This window comes from Polyodon spathula, chromosome 7 (assembly GCF_017654505.1).
Source record: "Polyodon spathula isolate WHYD16114869_AA chromosome 7, ASM1765450v1, whole genome shotgun sequence".
Classification (NCBI taxonomy): Eukaryota; Metazoa; Chordata; class Actinopteri; order Acipenseriformes; family Polyodontidae; genus Polyodon; species Polyodon spathula.
The window spans coordinates 19,895,997-19,918,862 of NC_054540.1; the positions used below are offsets into that span (position 1 = coordinate 19,895,997).

Genomic DNA, 22,866 nt, shown 5'->3' on the forward strand with positions numbered 1-22,866 from the left:
CATTTTTATTTCCTGCGTGCAGTACCTTACACTTTTCTCTATTAAATGTCATTTGCCATGTATCTGCCCAGTTCTGAATCTTGTCTAGATCATTTTGAATGACCTTTGCTGCTGCAACAGTGTTTGCCACTCCTCCTACTTTTGTGTCGTCTGCAAATTTAACAAGTTTGCTTACTATACCAGAATCTAAATCATTAATGTAGATTAGTCAGTTTCTAAATTACGGTTTATAATACCGGTACCATATTGTTTTCCAAACTTCAATTTTCAATACATGTTTCATAGTTTGCTTGACAAAACAGAAAGTCTGCAAGTAGAGAATATTGAATCCATATTAAAAAAAAAGGTTCTTAGATGCACCTAAAAATGTCTCCCACAGTGGCAAAGCAAGGTTCTATTATTATAAGCAGGGTGGAGGAGATTAAGAAAAGATGGAAATGATATTCGGAGGCGGACGAAAAAGTCTCATATACATGTAATGTATTTTTTGTAATATGGCATTCTGGTATTTAACAATACTGGTTCAGACAGTATTGTGAAAATTCGAGTTGGAAAGAAAACGGTAAAAAAAAAAAAAAAAAAAAAGACAGGGACAGATGATGCAGTTAGTTTGTAGCTAGAACAAGTACAGTTTTTCAACCATATATACCATACAGATATGCTTTTAAGTCATACATAGAGTAAGAAATACAGACAAACAAGAAATAGGAGAGTTGAGAGTTGTAGACTTTAAGAAGATATAAGTCGTAGTTAAACTGAAGACTTCATATGCAGCTGTATTGAACACTTCTGTACAACAATGGAAGGATTATCCACCCGTTTGACTGCCATGGGTGTAAGTAAATAAAACTTACTGTTTCTGAAGTTTGAAAAGTACATACGCCTGGAATTATTCTTTATGAAATAAGAAGTTGAACTAATATGCGAAGCACAGTAAATGGATGATGCGTTGTAATGTATAAGAAACCTACTGTACAACAAACTCTGAAGTGGTACATTTGTTTATTAAGAAGCCACCACACATTCCATATTTTATTCCTTTGTCCTGGGGATGTATTTCGAGCTTGTAACACATCTTCATGTGTTACAAGTACTGCTTGTACCAAAATCTCCAATTCCTTATTGGTAAATTTCAGTTTTCACTTCAGAGCATCCTCATCACCATGGCTAGTACCAGACTAAGGTCTTTGTGTGCCATTCATCTTTTGGAATGTGTAGCCTACACACGCAGGGTTGACCCAAACCCGCTAGTTATTGTGAGAGGTGTGTAATTCTCCACGGCTAAATGCGGTGAGGGGTATTTAAATTGGTTGATGGCGGAATTGCCTGCTTTTTCTAATTAGTTTTATAAAATAGGTCATTATTTTGATGATGAGTGCGGCCGTACTGAACACTCACAATATGTGGCTTTTTGCGGTCGTTTTTTCCCCTTTATAAATTTGGGCCCGAGTTCACTTATATTTTTATATAAACTTACTGGGACTGATTTATGTGACAATAAGTGCTCTGGACAGTATAAAGTGAGTGTATTTCTGTTGGCATATTGTTACATAACAACTTGAAAAGTAAAGTACTATACAAGTCTGCATTGCAACTTTTGACATGACACCATTTCAAAATATGTTCCAACTGCTAGCTTGCAGCATATTGTTCTTGTTATGTTTAAAATGGACTATTAATTAAAAGGTGAAAGGGTAAAGATCCTCAATTGCATCAAAGCGACCAAAGGTAGTACTGTTGTGTGCTATTTGCATAATATTATAAACACAATAGGCAATAGACTGACACATGATTAAAGTGATAGTAGCTTACAAAATTATTCCATACACATGCACATCCATCATTCACTATATTGGTATCAAATGTGTTGTTTTTAAAAACCGTGATATCTCAAACAACACTAGGTTAAAGGGATCTCTGTTTGCATACCTTGCTTTCTGGTAGTCTTGCACGTTTATGATCATTTCGTCGGTCGAGTGCGATTGGTCCACCATTTCAGGGGCCACCATTACTAGCTTCTTCCCCTGGTGTGACAGACTTTGCAGCCGCACTTGACCTCAAAGATACTGTTTTGGTGACCCAAGGACAAGGAAGTGCAAGTGTGACAGATTTCCTGGAAGAGAACTTTCTTTTACCTAGTGTAGTAGCAGATGTCATGTTTTAAAAAGATAATACATGTTTACGATGTTTTTATTGGAAACTGCAGATTTCAAATTTATACAGTCAATGTAACTGCATGACCCGTAACATTTATGCAAGTATTTTTTTAGCTACAACCACTTTCAAGAACTATATGTAAACCTAGAAAATGTAATCAGAAAAACAGTCATGTTATTTTTCAAAACACAGGAATACATCTTCTAGTTCATAACCAGAAAAAAAAAAAACATCCCAAACCAAGCACTTGGTACTATGTTGGAATCCTCAGGTTTATTTATTTATTTATTTATTTTTTTTATTTTTTTTAACCATTAACTCCATGGGAATTTGCTCAGAAATGCAATCATGTTAAATAGTATTTGTGTACAGTAGAGTCAATTATCCAGTCTTTGATCAACTGTATTGTCTAATCAACCGAAAGCACCTGTAATCCCATGATGAATTTTGTGTGGTCTATTATGCACACAGCTTCTGCTGCTAAAACGGCTGCGAGATTTAGCTGCCAAAACAAGGACCAGCAGACTGAGGCAAATGAAAGTTACAGAAATAACCACCAAAACCTCAGGAGGAGCATTGTGTGCTGTAAATTGTTGCAGTTAAGTAAATTGTTGCAATCCTTGATTTTTCTTCTATTTCGTCAGTAAGGGCTGGAGATCCTGGCTATATTACTGAAAAGCTAAGAACTTTTATTTTATTAATTTCAATTGCACGTTATTACAGTGCCGTAACAGCAAGTATCAAAGTATACAAACATTTTACTGAATTTTTGAAGTTTAATGATTCCTAACGTTCTGTAATGTGTTAAAGTTGTGCATTAATTTAATGATTTGTAAAGCTTTGTAACTTTGTATGCAAAGGTACTTGTGTAATAAGTACGTGTGTATGTTACCTTTAGTCTATACCTTATTAAAGATACAGTAATTGTTATTAATACCTGTTTAATTATGCAAACTACTATCAGTCCCAATTAGTTTTGATAATTGACTCTCTACTGTATATGTTTTATAATAGCTTTAAGGCATGCCATGTGTCTCATAACATCCCAAGTGTGTGGTTTCTAGTGGAATGCCTTTGGTTAACTAACTACTGTAGCATCTCAGTAAAAAAAAACAAAAAAAAGCATTTGTCATTCAATGTGAAGAAATTTCAATTCACTCCAGAAATGAAAGCATTTACTTCATGGTTTTAATTTGAGTAATGAATAGACTTGCATTGTGATTCAGCTAGATGTTAAATAGTTACATTTGTTGATGACTCTGGCATTGACCCATGACCTAATTCTTGGGTAAAAAGTCAGCATAGTTTTTGTTGAGGTCGTAATATTTGGTACCCAGCACTATTCTATGATTATTTGTCAGGTAAAAAGGAATGTTCCATTGCCACAGTCTGTTAACCTCTGTCCATGCATTTTCAATAATCTTCATTCTTTTTCACTTCAATAATCTTCCTTCACATATCCACTGTACTTTATTTTACATGCCTTGCTTTGTTGTTGTTCCAGAAAAATAAATTTTTGTGGTATTTGTCTCTTGTAACATAACATTAAACCGCAAGTCAAATTATACCCCTGCGCTTCAGTGCTGATGTGATTATCTTACATTACTGTATTTAACTTAGCACTGAGCTATATCAAAATGAAACAGCTGCATTGGCAAGGTTTTTCATGATACCAGTTGATGGTACCAATAGTAGCATTCCATCATTTTATAATGTCAACATAATCTACCATGTCTTGTTCATATATGTGAAGACTTAGGGCCTAAGCCATGGCTCTTCTTGAGCTGTTACCATGGGAACCATTTTTACACAAACAAAGGAAGGGATGTTGGTTTTATGTCTCAGCCAAGTATTAACACAGTGCCCCCACGCCTGTTGAATTGCTAATAGGTATGTGCTCAGGTAATCCCAGGCAGGACGTGTATATGTGACTGGACTGTTAATAATGTGATGCATATATGTGATATGCTGGAGCCAGTAGGGAAGACGGCCCAAAATGTAAATATTGCTTTTTAGAAGCCAGCGCAGGAAATGTGAAAGTGCTGGAAAAATGCCAATGTCCGTCAGCTCTGTCATCACATCTGTGATGTCATCTGCAAAGTTTGTAAACAGCTGTTGACTGCAGTTTAAATACTGATGTTGAAGTACCAGGCAGAAACGTAGGAAGGATAAAAAGCAAACAAAGTGACTTGTCTTGATGAAGAATTGCTGACAAGCAAAAAGATATGTCTTGGCTATACTGTTCATGCTGCGTGTTCAGTGCCAGGCTGCACCAACAGTGGTTACAAAGATCATTGTATGATCGTTGTGTAATTTAACATGTACTATTGTGAGTCTGACATATTCTTTGAGATACTGCATGTGTATAACGTAACGGAAATTCCTATATTTGGAAGTAAGTGAAGGTGTCCACCTTGTGGGCACATTAAATTCATACTAATGTTCATTGTTTGTTGATCTATTTTTTTTTTTAATTAAACTTAAGAGAAAACGATTAACTGTAGTCAAGCGAAATTGCTTTTACTTTGTAGCTGCAATGAATCTTTGATGACGATGCACATAAAAAATACATAAAGTTCAAGCCTGTGTCTTATATTTACATTTGACTTGGAGTAAAAGCCGGAAAGAACCGGACTTGGAACGGCATTAAAATGAATTATATTGCATTTAAAAACAGCAGAGAAAGTTACACACACTTGAGAAAAGAATGAAAATCGATTTAATTATTGCTTGTCATCCCTAAAATATTCATCTCAAGTGCATGTCACTTTATCCAACGTCACAAAATGTACTATATATCAGTGCAGTTCCCCATGTTAAATATTTACAATTTGAGCATTCTTTATAGCATATGAATACTGTTTACAAAAGAATGGGACTTAGATAGTGTAGATAGTGACTTTACATGATTGCTTTCACATTGTAGTGTCTACACAAGCTGCAGCCAAGGGTGTGAAATGTATTCCGCTCAATTGTGTTATAAGTCGCATCTTAACTCGCCATTGAGCGTATGCACATAGGCCTGCTAGCAACACTGTACATCCTTGGAAACATGCTTTTGTCCGGAGTTCTTGGATTTAGTTTTAATGTAAGTTTCCACTGTTGAAAATGTTATTTTCTGAAAAAACAGGCTGTACCATCTATAGGAAACTGAACATTAATAAAAGCTAATGTGTGATATTGCTTAGTGGAGCAACTTTTAGGGCCTTGTTTTAAAAATAACTGTTAGTTAGAAGTTTGTCTTCTTTTCTTCTTCGTGCATTCGAAAATATAAATAATTATTGTGATACCGAACTCAGTCAAGCAGATGGGTATTCCATTTTCCCTAAGCACAGGTCATAACAGAATCAACAAGACAATACAATGTTGGGGTTAATATAGACTTAACCTATGACATCACCTCTTCTTAACACTAGAAAACCCTGCAGCAGTAATTTTGGTGGTTTTTGGTTTTAAAATGACATTTTCTCCAGTTGTGTAACACATATGGGGCTGCACGTTCATGTACCTTTCTGCCCGTATGCATTAAATATCCTCACAAAGCATGAAACGTGGGAGTGCAGAAATAAAGGCAATATATTACATTACACCTGAAAGCCCGGGAGCAGTCACATTGACGGCCACACAGAAAACAATTGTATTTTGATTATACAGAATGGTATTCTACTTTATTATTTTTATTTACCAGTCCAAATTGTGTTTAGCTGTAATCAGATTAGTCTCCACTTGCTGCCTGAGTGAATGACTGACAGTCATTGTTGTTTTTCAATCAGCCTTTTCAAAGTCTGGCGTCTGCTTGCCAGCTGCGCTGTTTTGGTCAGTCAATTACCATCAGGACTAGTGAAAATAAATACCAGAGACCGCAAAGTTTTACTACGCAACAAAATATGGAGTTGATATTTTGGATCAGATGGCATGGAAGTATTCTGTGAAAGCTGGCTCCTGATGGTGGTCTGTTCAGGTGTTTTACAATGTATTGGACATAGCAGCCATCAACTCCTGGGTATTTTACAAAGAATGCAGTGAGAAGAATTTACCAAGGAGTGAATATATTTTACAGTTAACACAGGAACTTTGCAAGAAGCATTTGGCACAGAAGAAGACTGCCAAGCATGTACCCACAGCTCAAGCTGGCAACCCCGTTGAACGCCGCAAGAGACGCCAAGGTCAGGTTGGCAAGAGCAATAAAAATAAAACTTCGGACAGCTGTGCCCTGTGCAGAAAGGCAGCTTGGAGAAGTGCATTATCTGTGCTTGATTGTGAACAGCCTTGTACTCAAGGTAAAGGAATACCCTTTTGTCGAAAAGAAAAAAAACTTTTTGTGTTGTGCACTTCTGTAAAATGTTTTTCTAAGTTTATTTATCTACATTGTTTAGTTGCTTTTGCTCGTCTGATAATAAACCGATTGCTGTTGAATAGTAAAAAATATATAGCTATCGTTTCAGTTTTAAAAATATGTATGTTGTAAACCAATGTCTGTTCAGTTGTTTGTTTATTTACATTTGCTTGTTTTGATTTGTAAAATAAATGTTCATATATATATATATATATATATATATATATATATATATATATATATATATATATATATATATATATATATATATATATAATATATATAAGTTTTATAGTATAATAATCGATCGAAATTGTGCAGTTGATTAATCGTTCCATTGTATAACCAAACAGTAACAGAACACCTCTGTTACACCATGGACAACCAGGACCCTACCTCCTGCGCCATTCAAGGGCTTAGAGGAAGAATAATAGTGTGCACTATCTACAGACAACTTCTGTTTTCATTGTAGACATTATAAATTACTTTGCAGACTTGAGGATCTGCTACTTCTTGGCTTTGGAAAGTCAAAAAAATCTGTTAATTGAATCATGTTTGTTTTTATAAGTTAGTAATAGACAGGATAAATCAGGTTCAAATTATAAAACAGGTTTTTTGTACATACTTATTTAGCCTGGCCTTATATAATGCAGCTACCTTTTGTAAATTTAAAGGTTAAATCCCAATGTTTCTGGTTAAATTGTCATTGAATTGATACGCTAATCTTGCATCCGTGTGGCCTCTAGAGCTCTCAAACATGTTGTTTTGTTTTTTTTTTTTGTTTTTGTTTTTTTTTTTCTAGAATGATACACCAGATGTGATACACCAGAGTGTAACATTTAAAAATCTGTTCTCTGCAACACTGTGCCCCCACTGCATGTAAGAAATATGTGGTGTTTGTACTGATGTAGTTTATTTTGAATATCCACTAGGGGCAGAGTGTTGCAGGGGGGAAAAGTGAATGGTTACACAGTGGTGTACCAGGTGTACTGTATTGAGGCCATAGGGTTAGCTCTGAGTTTAAAAGGTTTTAAAAGTCCCCAGGTTGTGACTGAAACAGAAACTGATAATCATTAGTTCAGATAACTGGTGTTTCATACTCACACTAAGTTGTTCTTTATCACTTTATTAATATTTGGTTTAATTTCCTAACCATTTTACATATTTTGAATGGAAACCCACTACAGGAAGCCCTCCAGTTGAGTGCTGAGTAGAACATTTATGTGGAAAATGGAAACTGCTTTAAGTATATACAAATAAATTGCATACTTACTAATGTGTAAACACTAAGGTTACCACCTATGTTTGACGTGCGTATTTTTGACAAGGTAAACAATTAGGCACAATTCTAAACTAGTAACAACCATAGTACTTACTGGTACTCAATACACACTGAGCTGTACATTTTCTGCGGTGGGTTAAACAAGCACTGAAAGAATATATATATGATACTGAATGATCATTTGTGGTATGCAGTTTTTATTCACCGCATATAATTATACAGTGCAGAGAAAAAGTTTGTGAACCACTAGTTTTCAAAGCTCAATTAAAGGCATAATTAGAATCAGGTGTGTAAATAATTAGGTACATCTTCAGGGGTGAGTTTGGGAGGCCTCACCGTATATAAAGATCAGAAACTTTGTGAGTTTGGTCTTCATCATACAGGTGTGTGATAATACATCATGCCACGATCAAAATAAATCTCTGAGAACCTCAGAAAAACAATTATTGATGCTCATCAGTCTAGAAAGGGTTATAAAACCATTTCTAAGGATTTGGGGCTCCACCAATCCACTGTCAGACAGACAGTCTACAAATGGAGAAAGTTTAAGACCACAATCCTCTACCCAGGAGCGGTCGTCCTACCAAAATCTCTCCAAGAACAAACCGGAAAATCATCAAGGAAGTCACAAAGAACCCCAGAGTAACATCCAAGGATCTGCAGGCCACTCTCGCCTTGGCTAATGTGAGTGTTGATGACTCAACTATCAGAAAAAGACTGAACAAGAATGGTGTTCATGGAAGGATAACCAGGAAGAAACCACTGCTCTCTAAAAAGAACATTGCTGCCCGTTTTTGAAGTTCGCCAAAGAGCACTTAGATGATCCACTAGACTTCTGGAACAATGTTCTCTGGACAGACGAGTCAAAGGTAGAACTTTTTGGCCTCAATGAGAAACGTTATGTTTGGTGAAAACCAAACACTGCGTTCGAAGAGAAGAACCTCATACCAACCGTCAAGCATGGTGGTGGGAGTGTGATGGTTTGGGGCTGCTTTGTTTCCTCAGGACCCGGATGGCTTCCCATCATTGACACAACCATGAATTCTGCATTGTACCAGAAGATTCTAGAGGAGAATGTCAGGCCAGCCGTCCGTGAGCCGAAGCTGAACCGAAAGTCGGTCATGCAGCAAGACAATGATCCCAAACATACAAAATAATGGCTTAGTCATTTTAGAATGGCCTAGTCAAAGACCGGACCTAAACCCCATCAAAATGTTGTGGTAGGACTTGAAGCGAGCTGTCCATGCAAGAAAGCCCTCAAATGTTACCGAGTTGAAGCAGTTTTGGAATGGGCCAAAATTCCTCAAAACCGATGTGAGAGACTGACCAACGATTAAAGGAAACGCTTAGTTGAAGCCATTGCTGCTCAAGGGGGTGCCACCAGTTACTGAATCTAAAGGTTCACATACTTTTTCACACATTGATATTGAATGTTGAATAATTTGTGGATGAATAGATGTTGATAAAGTATCATGTTTTTGTGTCATTTGTTTAATCAGGATCTAATAACATGTTGTTAAATATTGGTGTAAACTATTTGAAAATCCTAAGGGGTTCACAAACTTTTTCTCGGCACTGTATATATTGGAATGGTTGGTTGGCAACAGCAAAAGCTGTTACTAAGACAACTGATTGGTCTTTATTATTATGTCCTAGGTTAAGTGTCCAGAAGCAATTATTTAACAGAGGCACATTTGATTGGCATAGCCACTGAACCCTCAGCTGGCTAGAATTTTCTCAAATGTGTTAGAAACTTTACTATACATAATAATATTTAGCACTGTGTAATAAGTCTAGTAATTCACACACACATGGAACATGTACTTGTATTTTTCTTCGTACCTAGCCCCTTTTAAACCACACAGTGCATGGTATATGGTTTTAGTGCACAGGAAGTATGTTCAATGGAAACTTCTTGTGGATGATCAAGAGGAATCAAACACCTTTAAATATCTTATTTTTATACTTTTGCTTTTATTCTTTGTAAAAAAAAAAAAAAAAAGTATTCCCAGATGTAAATTGAATAGTGTTTAACTAATTCATTTTTAACTTTGATTTATGAAATCAGATTATTTGTTATGATCTATATTTCAAGTAGATAAAGAAATACATTAGATTTTTGACCAGTTATAGTGTTGCTACAGCTGTGGATTGGAAGTGGGGGTTCTTTTGTTTTTGTGTCTGTACAGCAGCTCAGGAATGTGCCGTTCTTTAGTAAACAAACTTAATATCCTGAATAGATTTACTTTCTAGCTGTGGGAACCATTAGTGTATTATTGATAAAGGCAATACATGTGTTCTCATTTAGACCAAGTATGAGAGAAATATATTGAACATTACATGTCTTGGTCTACCTGGTATTATCATAGTTAAGGTAGTCCGAGTTTAGTGATAATCAGTGTTTGTGAAACCAGCTGTACACTATATGTTCAAGATGGGATGTGGAATCAGGGGGCGTTTCTGCCCCTTCTCAGTTAACCTTTAACAGAACACCCCATAGAAGATAACAATTACAACACAAAATGCAGGTGTTCTTTTGAAGGTTAAATGGTCATATATGATTCCTAAACATTTTCTTTGGCAATCGAGAGCTTTTATCTTTTACCTTTACAAAATGCAGAAAAATTCTGGTTGCCTGAAAAATTCAGGTTGTATGAAGCTGGTGGATCAAACTTGGCCATAGGCATTTAAAGATAGTAAAAGGTAGATTTTTATACTGGACCACAATTGTGTAAATGAAACTGCCCAAAGTTATGAAAATCAGACATCCAAAAATGTGTTTGAATATCTTTCGTTTATTAAATAAGTCAGTTCACTTACTGAAAAATAATGTTTATTTTTACCTGAAAGTGATGTTTTCTCATTCTGAAAAGAAAACCCAATTCTGTTTGTTTTAATTAATTTGAAAAAACTCTAGCTATCCTGTTAATTGTTAAATTCTAGCTAGAAGGGACATTATTGAAGTCTTTCAAATTTTAAAAGGAGTTGACATTCTTAATCCTAACCAATACTAGTACAGTAGAGACACCAGGACCAGAGAGCAGTGTTAGAAATTAAGTGGTGATAGACTTTGAAAAGACAGAGAGTAGTGAGGGTGAGGACTGGGTTACCTAGTCATGTTAAGGCAGAATCACTTGGACCCAACTTGACAAAGTTTTAAGATCAATCAGCTACCAGCTGGCCTTTCGTTCATAAATTTTGTTATGCCATATTTTGTACTGCAGTTTCATTGACTATTCTGTATTAATTAGTGAGTGTAAGGATTGATTATTTTTTTTAAATATATATTTTTCTGTAACCTAATAGACTTGTGGTGGGTTTTTTTTTTTTTTTTTTTACAGCTAAACAGGCAACAACTACTGACAATTAAAGAGCGTTTCCAGGCCTTTTTGAGCGGAGAGACCCAGATTGTGGCAGATGAAGCTTTCTGCAATGCAATTCGAAGTTATTTTGAGGCAAGTACATTTAAAACAATTATTTATTTATGTCCGTGAGGCGGATGTTATTATGGGGGTCATCATTTACATATAGTGGGATTAATCCTGGTATACAATAAAAATAAATAAATAAATAATAAAAACTTTATTTTATTGAGTATATTATGGGAAAGCATCCTAAGCCATACAGTTAATCTGCCCTACACCCTGAATTTTACAGTTTTGTCTCGTAGAAGCTGGGAAGAATTACTGTATTTCAGTTCAGTTCTACTGACCTCAAAACAGTTGTTGTAGGCGTCAAAGGCATTACAGGTGATTTTAATAAGCATTTTATTTCTGCAAAAATAGAGACCGAACATCTGCTGTCAGATACTTGCTCAAGTGCCCAGGTAATGTGTCCACAAGAAGCCTAATTTTCCCCACCTCTTGTAGGTAGAATAAATGTGTTTATACTGTCTAGAAATATTTATAATGGGATGTATTGCTTGCTAGTTTCAGCTGTTAACCAACCAATCAACACACATCACTGCTGCACTGCTTTGCAATTTAAAATACTTAAAATCCGCTGTCTGGGTTACAGAGATAAACTAGCTTAGGGGGCAATTTATTTTCAAAGGTATAACTGCAAGCAATAAGCTACCAAACTCTTTTTGTGCTAAGATGTTACTATCTCATTCTCCTTAGGACAATCTCTCCTCATTTCAAATTAATGTGTTAATGCCGCATAGCACAGTTCAGCAGACCTGGAGAGATGTAGTAATCTTGCTATTTAGGAATATATGTGTGTGTGTGTGTGTGTGTGTGTGTGTGTGTTCAAAAAACTCAATTTGTTGTATACGAACAATGGATTTCTATACAGAGAAAAAATGTATAGATTTTTTTTTTCTCTGTGCAAAAAACGTTGTTCATGTATAAGAAATTGAGTTGTTTGAAGTTAGTTTGGTGTGATTTAAGAACAATAAAACAATTCTTAGCAAGGAAAATGTTCCTTTCTGTTTCTTGTCTTGCAGGACGATTTCAGTATCTCCTAAATAGTGTTTTTTTGCCTGTTCTGAGGCTATTTGGCCACCAACCCAACAACAGCTTTTCTTTTTAATGTCTGCAGTGTTGACTGTACTCTAGTGTCCGACTTGAAATAAAATATTTTTCAACTGTTAGCGCATCAACAATAATAATAATTTTAAAAAAAAAGAAAATAGAATGCTGTATTTCCAACCCACAAGAGTAAAGTAGTCTTCATGGCAATCTGATTCTAAGAGAGAGATGTTCAGATTGAGAAAGAGACAGCTCTTCTGGAAAGCTGGTATTTATAGTGAGAATTATTTTTCTTTAATGTTTTGTGTTTGAATTACGCTTTTACAGATAACGTTTGTGTGATGAGAAAAATGTAGCCAATGCCAGGAATGTTTATCTGCGTTTACACTTTCAGCTGAAATTAGTGGGCTTATCATACTGAAATTAGTGGGCTTACCGTACTGAAATTAGTGGGCTTACCATACAAACCTGATTTTTCGCAAACCTCATTTCACTTTACGTAGTTATGTCAATCAGCTGATAAGGAAAACCCCAGCTGGATTGCTATTGAGATAAAGACTGTCAGAAATTCTCTCATTGAAGAATAGATAGAGCTTTTCAGACCTCTTTTGGTTTGTATATGTAATCTTGAACAGGAAGTCCTTGAAGGCAGCCATTGTAATATTTAATTAATCAGACCTTGGCTCAGATGGGGCCGTGCATTATCATGCTGAAACATGAGGTGATGGCGGCGGATGAATGGCACGACAGCCTCAGGATCTTGTCACGGTATCACTGTGCATTCAATTTGCCATCAATAAAATGCAATTATGTTCGTTGTCCATAGCTTATGCCTACCCATACCATAACCCCACCACCACCATGGGGCAGTCTGTTCACAACGTTGACATCAGCAAACCGCTCGCCGACACGACGCCATACATGCTGTCTGCCATCTGCCCGGTAGAATTGAAACTGGGATTCATTTGTGAAGAGCACACTTCTCCAGTGTGCCGGTGGCCATCGAAGGTGAGCATTTGCTCACTGAAGTCGGTTATGACGCCGAACTGCAGTCAGGTCAAGACCCTGGTGAGGATGATGAGCACGCAGATGAGCTTCCCTGAGACGGTTTCTGACAGTTTGTGCAGACATTCTTTGGTTGTGCAAACCCACAGTTTCATCAGCCGTCCGACTGGCTGGTCTCAGACGATCCCGCAGGTGAAGAAGCTGGATGTGGAGGTCCTGGGCTGGCGTGGTTACACGTGGACTGCGGTTGTGAGGCCAGTTGGACGTACTGCCAAATTCTCTAAAACGTGTTGTAGGTGGCTTATGGTAGAGAAATGGACATTCAATTCTCTGGCAGCAGCTCTGGTGGACATTCCTGCAGTTAGCATGCCAATTGCATGCTCCCTCAACACTTGAGACATCTGTGGCATTGTGTTGTGTGACAAAACTGCACATTTTAGAGTGGCCTTTTATTGTCCCCAGCACAAGGTGCACCTGTGTAATGATCATGCTATTTAATCAGCTTCTTGATATGCCAAACATGTCAGGTGGATGGATTATCTTGGCAAATGAGAAATGCTCACTAACAGGGATGTAAACAAATTTGTGCACAAAATTTGAGAGAAATATGCTTTTTGTGCTTATGGAAAATTTCTGGGATTTTTTATTTCAGCCCATGAAACATGGGACCAGCCCATGAAACTGGGACTTTACATGTTGTGTTTATATTTTTGTTCGGTGTGTGTGTGTGTGTGTGTGTGTGTGTGTGTGTGTGTGTGTGTGTGTGTGTGTGTGTGTGTGTGTGTGTGTGTGTGTGTGTGTGTGTGTGTGTGTGTGTGTGTGTGTGTGTGTGTGTGTGTGTGTGTGTGTGTGTGTGTGTGTGTGTGTGTGTGTGTGTGTGGCAAAGAAAAGTCTTATTTGCTGCCCAGTTTCAAATTGTTGTGGGTTTTAGCAGAGCCAGAGTGGTCTTCGCAAAATGCTTTTCAAAGTGCTATATCAGAATGTTTTATTATCCTGTTTCTTTTTTATAGTACCATTTAAGGTTTTCACATCAGTTTTCTAAATATTTCACATTACTGCTTCCATACTATTCTTGTGCAGTTGAACTTGAAGGAAGTCCTTTTAATCGTTTTGAAAAAGGTCTTATTTGGGTCAGAACAACAAAGATAACTTGATAAAAAATATGACTCACTTAAGAATTGTTTGTGATTTTTTCTGAAGTTGTTAATTGTGGCCTGTTAACTGTGCTGTTAAATGTATTCATTGTCCAGTGTAATTAAACTTGGGGATATATAAAGGAGCCTGTCTGTCCTACTGTACAGTATGTCACATATTTATACATGTACATATACTGTTAAATATATTTAACATATTCAATATAATCTAGCATGCAACATGAGGAGACAGCTGCAGCTGAACTGCTTTTCTGTATAATGCACATATTATAGTATTGATGTTATATTTTCATAATATATTTTCATATTTGAACACTTTCCTTTGTAATCGGGTTCGGGTGTGTAATGTGATGCTCCAGTGTTGCACATTACACTGATCCCGAATATGACAAATATTGCCATTTCACTGAAGGTTAGTACTTAATCGTGCAAAGGGATCTGATTCTACTGAGGTCAACAAGTATACTGGTGGGACTATGAGGTAGCCCGTTTGTGTCTGGCATTTGCAGTGTATTAATTACTGAAGAACACCTATCCTGTGAAGTTATGATTTTGAATATTAAGCAGATACTAATCTTGTGCTGCATTGAATACAGTGCTGAGATTCTATGTTCTGGTTCAAAGGTTGAGCAAATATTTTGAAGTAACTTGATTGACTGAGTAGTCCAATGTAATGAAGAGTATTATTATTATTATTATTATTATTATTATTATTATTTTATTATTATTATTATTATTGGTTCCTTGCAGAATTATTTGGTTCTTTTTTACATGCGGAAAGTGATTGAATGAACTGTCCACTATATAATTACTTGCAGACTTTCATCTGGTTAAATGTCTGAGAAGCAAGTCAGGGAATGTACAACTTGAAAGGTTAATGAATTCAAGGCAAAAAAACATGCTTTCTGATGAGAAGTGAAGCATGAAATCCATATTAATCCGTGCAAGTCATGTTTTATTTATGTTGTTTTAACCATAAATTACCTGAAGAACTTTTAAGATGGTACTGCAGGTACAAGTTTTGTAAGAATTTACGCTTCCTGAACGGATTAATTATTTCCTAGATAAATGTTATCTTGATTCCATGCAGTGACGTCCAATTTTGTTTTCAGTTGTTTTTATAGCAGGTTGCACATCTATTGGAATGTATGTGCAGTTCGAGGACCACAAGAATGCCTTTATTAAAAGGTTAACCATTGTTTGCTGAGCCTGATGTTTCTTATCTATGTAGTTGTCACGGCTACAGGGAATGATTGGCTCAGACTGAGGCACCTGTCAGCAGAATGTTTTTTGCTGCTGCAAGTGTGTATTCTTTGAAAATCCTCTAACAAAAGTGTCTGTCAGACAGTTCATTCATTTCTGAAAATACATTTTCACGTGTTTTTATTAAATAGAAGCGCATTGGAAATGATAATGATGTCCTGCACAACATGTCTGTGAGAGGAATGGGTTTATACTTCAGTTCATGGATTTACATTTTCTGTACACAGAATACTGTTTTTCTTCCTATTCTTTCAGGCAAGTTAAGATCCTCACTGAAATAGGAAAAATAACTCCCTTCACAGTTTTGCAATTTAGTAGTCCGCCGCTTGTTTGTTATTTTAGGACCCAAAGACATGTAAATCGGAGGCTCCTACAAAAATTAGGGTTCATTTATCATCATCTTGCCATATTACAGTGGTGTGTTTACTGCCCTAGAGATTCAAATTGAAATCCTTTTAACTTCTTTGAAAGCATGCTGTAGACATTGGCTTTGAAGATCAATTATGTAAAAATTGTAAGCTTAAGGATGTTAATGCTTGTAGTTAATTTTGAACCAAAATGTGCACGTGTAAACAGTGACACAGTCTTTACAACAGTGGCAAACTTCCTGGTGCAATTTTGATAAAATAAAGTCATGTGTGTAATGTCTGAAGAAATGTTCAAGTGATGACTGGCCTCATATTCCTGGGAGTTTATAGTGCCATAGAGTAGGGTCATAATGTAAATCATAAAGATAAATGTGTATTGTTTTGACCCAGGAGGTGCTATTATTTATTATTATTATTATTATTATTATTATTATTATTATTACACCGTGTAACAATTATTATTTTTTTTTTTTGGTTCCTGGGTAGTAAGTGTTATTTCCTAATTGCTTATGCCTGAAAAGTATAGAAAATGGCTATTATTCCCCACAAACTTTGCTTTTGTGACCAGGACAGTGATATTTAGAAATTTGCCTATTTTCCAGAACATTCCAGATAGATTCAGTGCTGAGTAAACTTGAAGTAACTTCTAGAACTTTCCAGTAATATAAATAATAGTATAAATACAGGGGCTTTAAGCCCACCAATTCAGTTTAGTTCCAGCTGCCTAAGTGAATACATATCTGCATTTTTCTGAGATGGCATCAAGAGGTTGCAATGGTGGCATTCCTGATGGGTCTCCAAGGTGGTTTTACCAAGTTTCCCTGCTATCTTTGCCTTTGGGACAGCAGGGACACCAAGGCGCACTACTACAGGCGGGACTGGCCACAGCGGACCGAGTTCTCTGTGGGGAGGAACAACGTCAAGTGGGAGCCACTGGTGGACCCCCGGAAGGTGCTGATGCCACCACTGCACATCAAATTGGGCCTTATGAAACAATTTGTCAGAACGCTAGATAAGGAGTCGGCAGCCTTCAAGTACCTTCAAGACTTCTTCCCTAAGCTGTCTGAGGCAAAGGTCAAAGCCGGTGTCTTTGTCAGACCACAGATAAAGAAGATCCTGGAGTGCAATGAATTCCCCAAGAAGCTCACCAGTAAGGAGAAAATGGCTTGGAACAGCTTTATCGCAGTGGTTCGGGGCTTCCTGGGCAATCACAAGGCTGAAAACTATGTGGAGCTGGTTGAGACTCTGGTGAAGAACTACGGCACAATGGGCTGTAGGATGTCCCTCAAAGTCCGTATCCTTGATGCTCATCTTGATAAATTGAAGGAGAACATGGGAGCGTACTCGGAGGAGCAAGGCGAGCGCTTCCACCAAGATATACTGGACTTTGAACGCCGCTACCAAGGACAGTATAACGAGAACATGATGGGAGACTACATTTGGGGGCTGATTCGTGAAAGTGATTTACAGTATAATCGTAAATCTCGAAAAAAACTACTCACTTCTATTACTAATGTTACTTTCAGTATAAATACATGTTAAATTGGATTACAAATATGTTGTTTTTTTCTGACTTTATGTGAACGAAAAGACCGTTTTCTCATTGGAAATAGGTAAATTTCAAAATATCACTGTCCTGGTCACAAAAGCAAAGTTTGTGGGGAATAATAGCCATTTTCTATACTTTTGAGGCATAAGCAATTAGGAAATAACACTTACTACCCAGGAACAAAAATTGTGTTACATAGTGTTGTTATTATTATTATTATTATTATTATTATTCTATTATTATTATTATTTATTATTATTATTATTATTATTATTATTATTATTATTATTATTATTTTATTATTATTATTATTATTATTATTATTATTATTATTATATTATTATTATTATGTTAATATGCATGTCATCTGATGCATACAATGCAGTGTTTCCAAATGTTTCAAGACATACTTGTACCTCTTTCTGCACTCAGTATATTATTATATTAGAATAAATTCCAGGTCTACTATTTTTGAAGAAAGTGAATTGTTCCGCTGGCAGAGAAATAGAACAGTGATCCCTGGGCCCCCCTCCTCCCAAACTTAATGTAACACTTGTTTATAAACAAACATGCTAAGCCAATATTTTATTCTCAAAACGTGAAAGAGCAAAAGATTACTTACAAGAAGAAAGTTATCTGTTCATCTACTTGAATTGCATTTTGCGTGCATATTTACATCTAGCACTGCACTATACTATTTTAATCTGAAGCTAAGAAGTTTAATCACCAGTCCCTTTAGGATTCCACGATTCTGCGATTGCAGAAATCAGTACAGAATTCACACATCGGTGAAGAATTCTACGCAGAAATTCTCAGACATTTTCTCACATAGAATTTTTTTTTTTTTTCAATCAGAACTACAGGCATGGTAATTTGCTTTAATTTATTTTGGTAGTCAGCAACACTTGTTAACCTCTTCTGCCCAAACAACAGGATGAATCGTGCACACAGAATATAACTGCAACAGACTGCTGAACAGTACCCCAAAAACTTCCATGAAGACAGTGGGAAACTGTTTTGCACTCTGTAAACCCTAAGCTACAGTGGTTGTGGAGTTCAAAAAAGAGATGTCTTCGACACATAACCGTGCCTAGTGCCAGCCTCCATGCAAAAACAGTTGCAGCAGGGGGAGGAAAAAAGTTAGGAAACTAATTTTAATTCAACAAGAGAACAGCGGTAAATGTTGAAAATAGGGATGATAAAAGCATAATTACTGGCACCAGTAGCTACAATCATACGGATATAAAGAGGTTGCAACATCTGCAAAGATAAATGTGAAGGATATTATCACTGTTTTTTCCAAACTGTCATACTCCTGTGCACCTCCCTGAGTGCTGGGGCCCCTGTGCAGATGCACTGGCTCTTCCTCCGCCACGGAATTGTTCGGGACCAGCAGGCAACAGGATAAACAATTAATTACACCATATTACATACTATAGTTACAACATCTGTGCTGTCAAGATTAGCTCCCAGTTCCAAGCCTTTGGGGGTATACTCTACAGTATTGATAATTAGAATAATTTTGAAATACGTCTTGCAAATTACTGGAAAGTTAAATCCTGACATTTGCCTTAATTTTGTATTAAATTCAAATTGATTGCTTTTAGCTACAGAAATGCAAATACAACTTGACTGTCTTCACATTTTACCTTGTGCTTCATATTACAGCTACATGTGCTGTGTATCAACCACGTGTAAACCTTTAATCTCCCTATATACATGTACATGCACATTCTTAATCTAAAATGGTTTATCAGTCAAATATGTCCAAACTCTACATTATGATAGTGTATGTGTCTGTGTACTTGTCTGTGTACAGTCCATTTTATATATCTAGATTAAAACAGATTGTCTAAATTGAATCAGCAAGTGCAAATAGAAACAGGCTCAGGTGTTTGGGGCATTGGTACTGTGACGGTTTAATTTAACATTCAAATACTGTAGCGTTACCAAAACAAGAACGCCTGCATATTCTGCAAACAGCATCTTTAACGACCATCTTTCTCACTGCCTGAGTGAAGCGCCAGCTAAATTAGCTCCAGCTCTGCACGAATCCATCACAGATATGATACAGATTAAAGCAAATCAGTAATGTTAACCTTTAATACCCTTAAAACAGCTCAGTATCTGAGTGCAAACTAAGGTTACGTTGTAATGAGTATTTCAAGTTTGAATGGTTTATCGGTTTTATTCCCAATTAAATTTTGAATAAATACTGTATTTAACTAAATACGCAGCAGATCACCATTTGCCAAATAATTATCTTATGAAAACATTTCTCATGATCACAGTTATGGAGCTGCATGACACACTGGGATTATTGCACAATTTACATTCATAGTATAATACAAGATTAGAATAGTATCCAGTGCACTCCAACCCTACAGTAAGTGCAGACATATTAGCATTTTCAGGTTTAAACTGAATGTGTTAAACAGTATTGTAAATCAAAAATAATAAAAACAAAGGCAATGCAATCAAGTTGTAGCTTTTGACTTATGTGTAATATATATATATATATATATATATATATATATATATATATATATATATATATATATATAAACACATAGCTGTTCCAATCTACTTTTAGCATGGTTTTGTTGTTTACTTATTATATAAATATAAATTAGTTTATTAGGTTTGCAATTCCCATGTTTTTGGTGGAATGTTACCCAGATCACTGATGATTCATTAACTTTAAAGCATCGTATCAACCGGCAGGGTTACTGTATGCTCAGATGTTAACTTCAATTAGAAATTCAGAGAGGATCATTTATATCTGCTTAATGTATAATATTAAAAATAACAGCAGTTTTGATCCCTTATGATGATAAATAATTTACTTGGATTGTAAGTCCCAATTAAGAGTAACAGCAGGAAAGGAGGAAATCCCATTGTGCCCCTTTCATTAGCAGTAATATGGGTGACATTGCCTAATTAAGTGCTTTAGTTAATCCTCTAAAACCACAGCATAGCTTTACATTGATCTGGTTACTGAATTTAAACCAAATTATATGAGAAATAAAGCAGACTACAAAACATTACTTTGATTATCTTCATATAATGCTATTTAACAACACCCTTTGAATTAATTCTGACTGATACATGTGTTTATCACATTTGGTGTTTTAGCTGTTGGCATCACAGAGAGTCTCTTTCAGTTAAGTTTTAGTGGGTAACATCTGCCAGAAACATTTCATCAGGGTTAGCACCTGTTCTTCTACACACAATAAGATACAGCGCAAGGCTCATTCTTGCTCCTTTCAACAATTTCGCACTTTAAGAATGTTCTTGTGCAGTAGACTGTAAGAGATGACGATATGTGATCAAATGTGCTCCATTGTTGTTTATCCCTGTTCTTGCTGCATACATACAATCCACTGTTTTCTTTATACACATTGGTATGGATTTGTTATTTGATATTGCTCATAGGTGCTATACCTTAGAAAAAAAAACAAACTTATCAAAGGCTTTTTTCACATTTGGTACACCATTTTAGGCCAACATGTATTGAAGAAGCAAACACGAAGAGACACAAAGTGCATGAGCGAAAAGAAGCAAACAGTTAGAATTAGATTTTCATTTACTGTTCTGATTTAAAGATATATCTTTCTTAAAATAGATCTTGCTGACATGGGACCAGTTTTTGAAGGATTTCAGTAGCTTTGTTTATAGTTGTTTATTTGCATTTTTTAAAAAACAATGATGTCTAATGAATGTTGGTTATTAAGCACCTTTTCCTAAAACATATTTGATAAAAGTGAAGTCTAAACAAGTAAAGTGTTGGACCAAAGGCCACAAGGAGGCAGAAAAGCAGATGCTCTTAGAGCACTACTGTCAAAGCGAATATAGTTGAATAAAACAGGGAGTCCAAGCACACAGGATGATAAGAAGATCTAATGACCAATGACAGGCTGACCTGAGAGAATAAGAACCAAACCAAGAACAACATGAACATGAAACTAAAACAGTGGAGCAGCACAGTGAATTACGAAAACATGCTTTTTCTTGACAGGCTTTGTTGGAGAATTAAAACAGAAAATTTAGTGAGGTTTATCACTCCCTAGTTCACTTCAGCCTGGAAGTAAAGTATTAAAAAAAAACAACAAAAAAAAGCAGTATTGATTTCTTGTAATCAATAATAATAATAATAATAATAATAATAAAAAAGTCATGGCCTGTATATGTTTAGCTTTAAAAAAAAAAAAAAAAAAAAAAAAACTCCCTTATGTTGTTTTTTGTATCATTGATTTTTGTTTTGCTGTATTTGTGATAGTTTAACATATGGCTAGTACTTGGTTCCCTAATTGGGTTAGGTTTTGTTTGTTTATTTGATTTTGTTTTTCCAAAATTAAATACAACCCACGGAGGGTAACTGTAATACTGTTGTCAGTGTTTGTTATTTAAACATACCTGGTAGTGTGTGGAAGACTGTACTATACAGTTATAGAGTGCAACCAGAAGCAAGAATTCGTCACTATATATATATATATATATATATATATATATATATATATATATATATATATATATATATATATATATATATAAAAATGTTAAGGGCGAAACCCAGTGGTCTTGCCTAATTTTGCCTGGACCAATCTAGTTTCACCAAGGGCTTCTGGGCGAATCCCGAAGTTACCCCTTTTTTTTGGCACTCGTCTGCATCCAATCGGGTGAATCTAGGTTAGCCCAGAACTTGAAAGACAACTGGGCGAAACCCGTTTTCACTGAATTTCGGGGCAAACCCAGGCAAGTCTAGTTTCGTCCAACAGTAAAGTGCAGGCAACAGAGAGAGAAATAATATGTTAATTGTTTGTGTTCTAATCTTCTTTTGCTGATTGTAACAGGGTCAATAATGCACCTGTTGTATTTCACATATTTATTTGTCACTTTTATATTTTATTTTTATAATTGTACACTTTGATTTGATTAGTGAATGTTTTTTATATATTGTCGACCTAGCACTTTGTAATTTGATTTATCAACCAGGTTCGCCCAGCATCGATGTTGAAGCGTTGGACTAAATTACACTCATCCGGGCTAGCATGAAACAATTATTCACTTAATCAATTATTGCTTCGATTCATCGATTATTATTCGGATAAATACCAACACATCACTCGATAGACAATACAATATGTGCCTCGATATGATTGCACTTCCTTTGCTTTTTATATTTCAACAACACAAATTACTTTATAATTTCTAAAATATTAAATAAGAACTACTCAGCGTAGTATTCTTTTGACAAAAACTGCCAAGATCAAATGATGG

The 22,866-nt window shown here is 35.8% G+C and overlaps 1 protein-coding gene across 6 annotated transcripts in view; it reads left to right on the forward strand.

The window, feature by feature from the left end:
* Positions 1–22,866, forward strand: part of LOC121318323 (calcium-dependent secretion activator 2-like) — a 182,665-nt gene that overhangs the window by 37,581 nt on the left and 122,218 nt on the right. For all 6 annotated transcript variants that reach the window (XM_041254845.1, XM_041254846.1, XM_041254847.1 and 3 more), the window contains exon 2: positions 11,117–11,230. In XM_041254845.1, the coding sequence (XP_041110779.1) occupies positions 11,117–11,230 (114 nt within the window). The remainder of the gene's footprint in view (positions 1–11,116; positions 11,231–22,866) is intronic.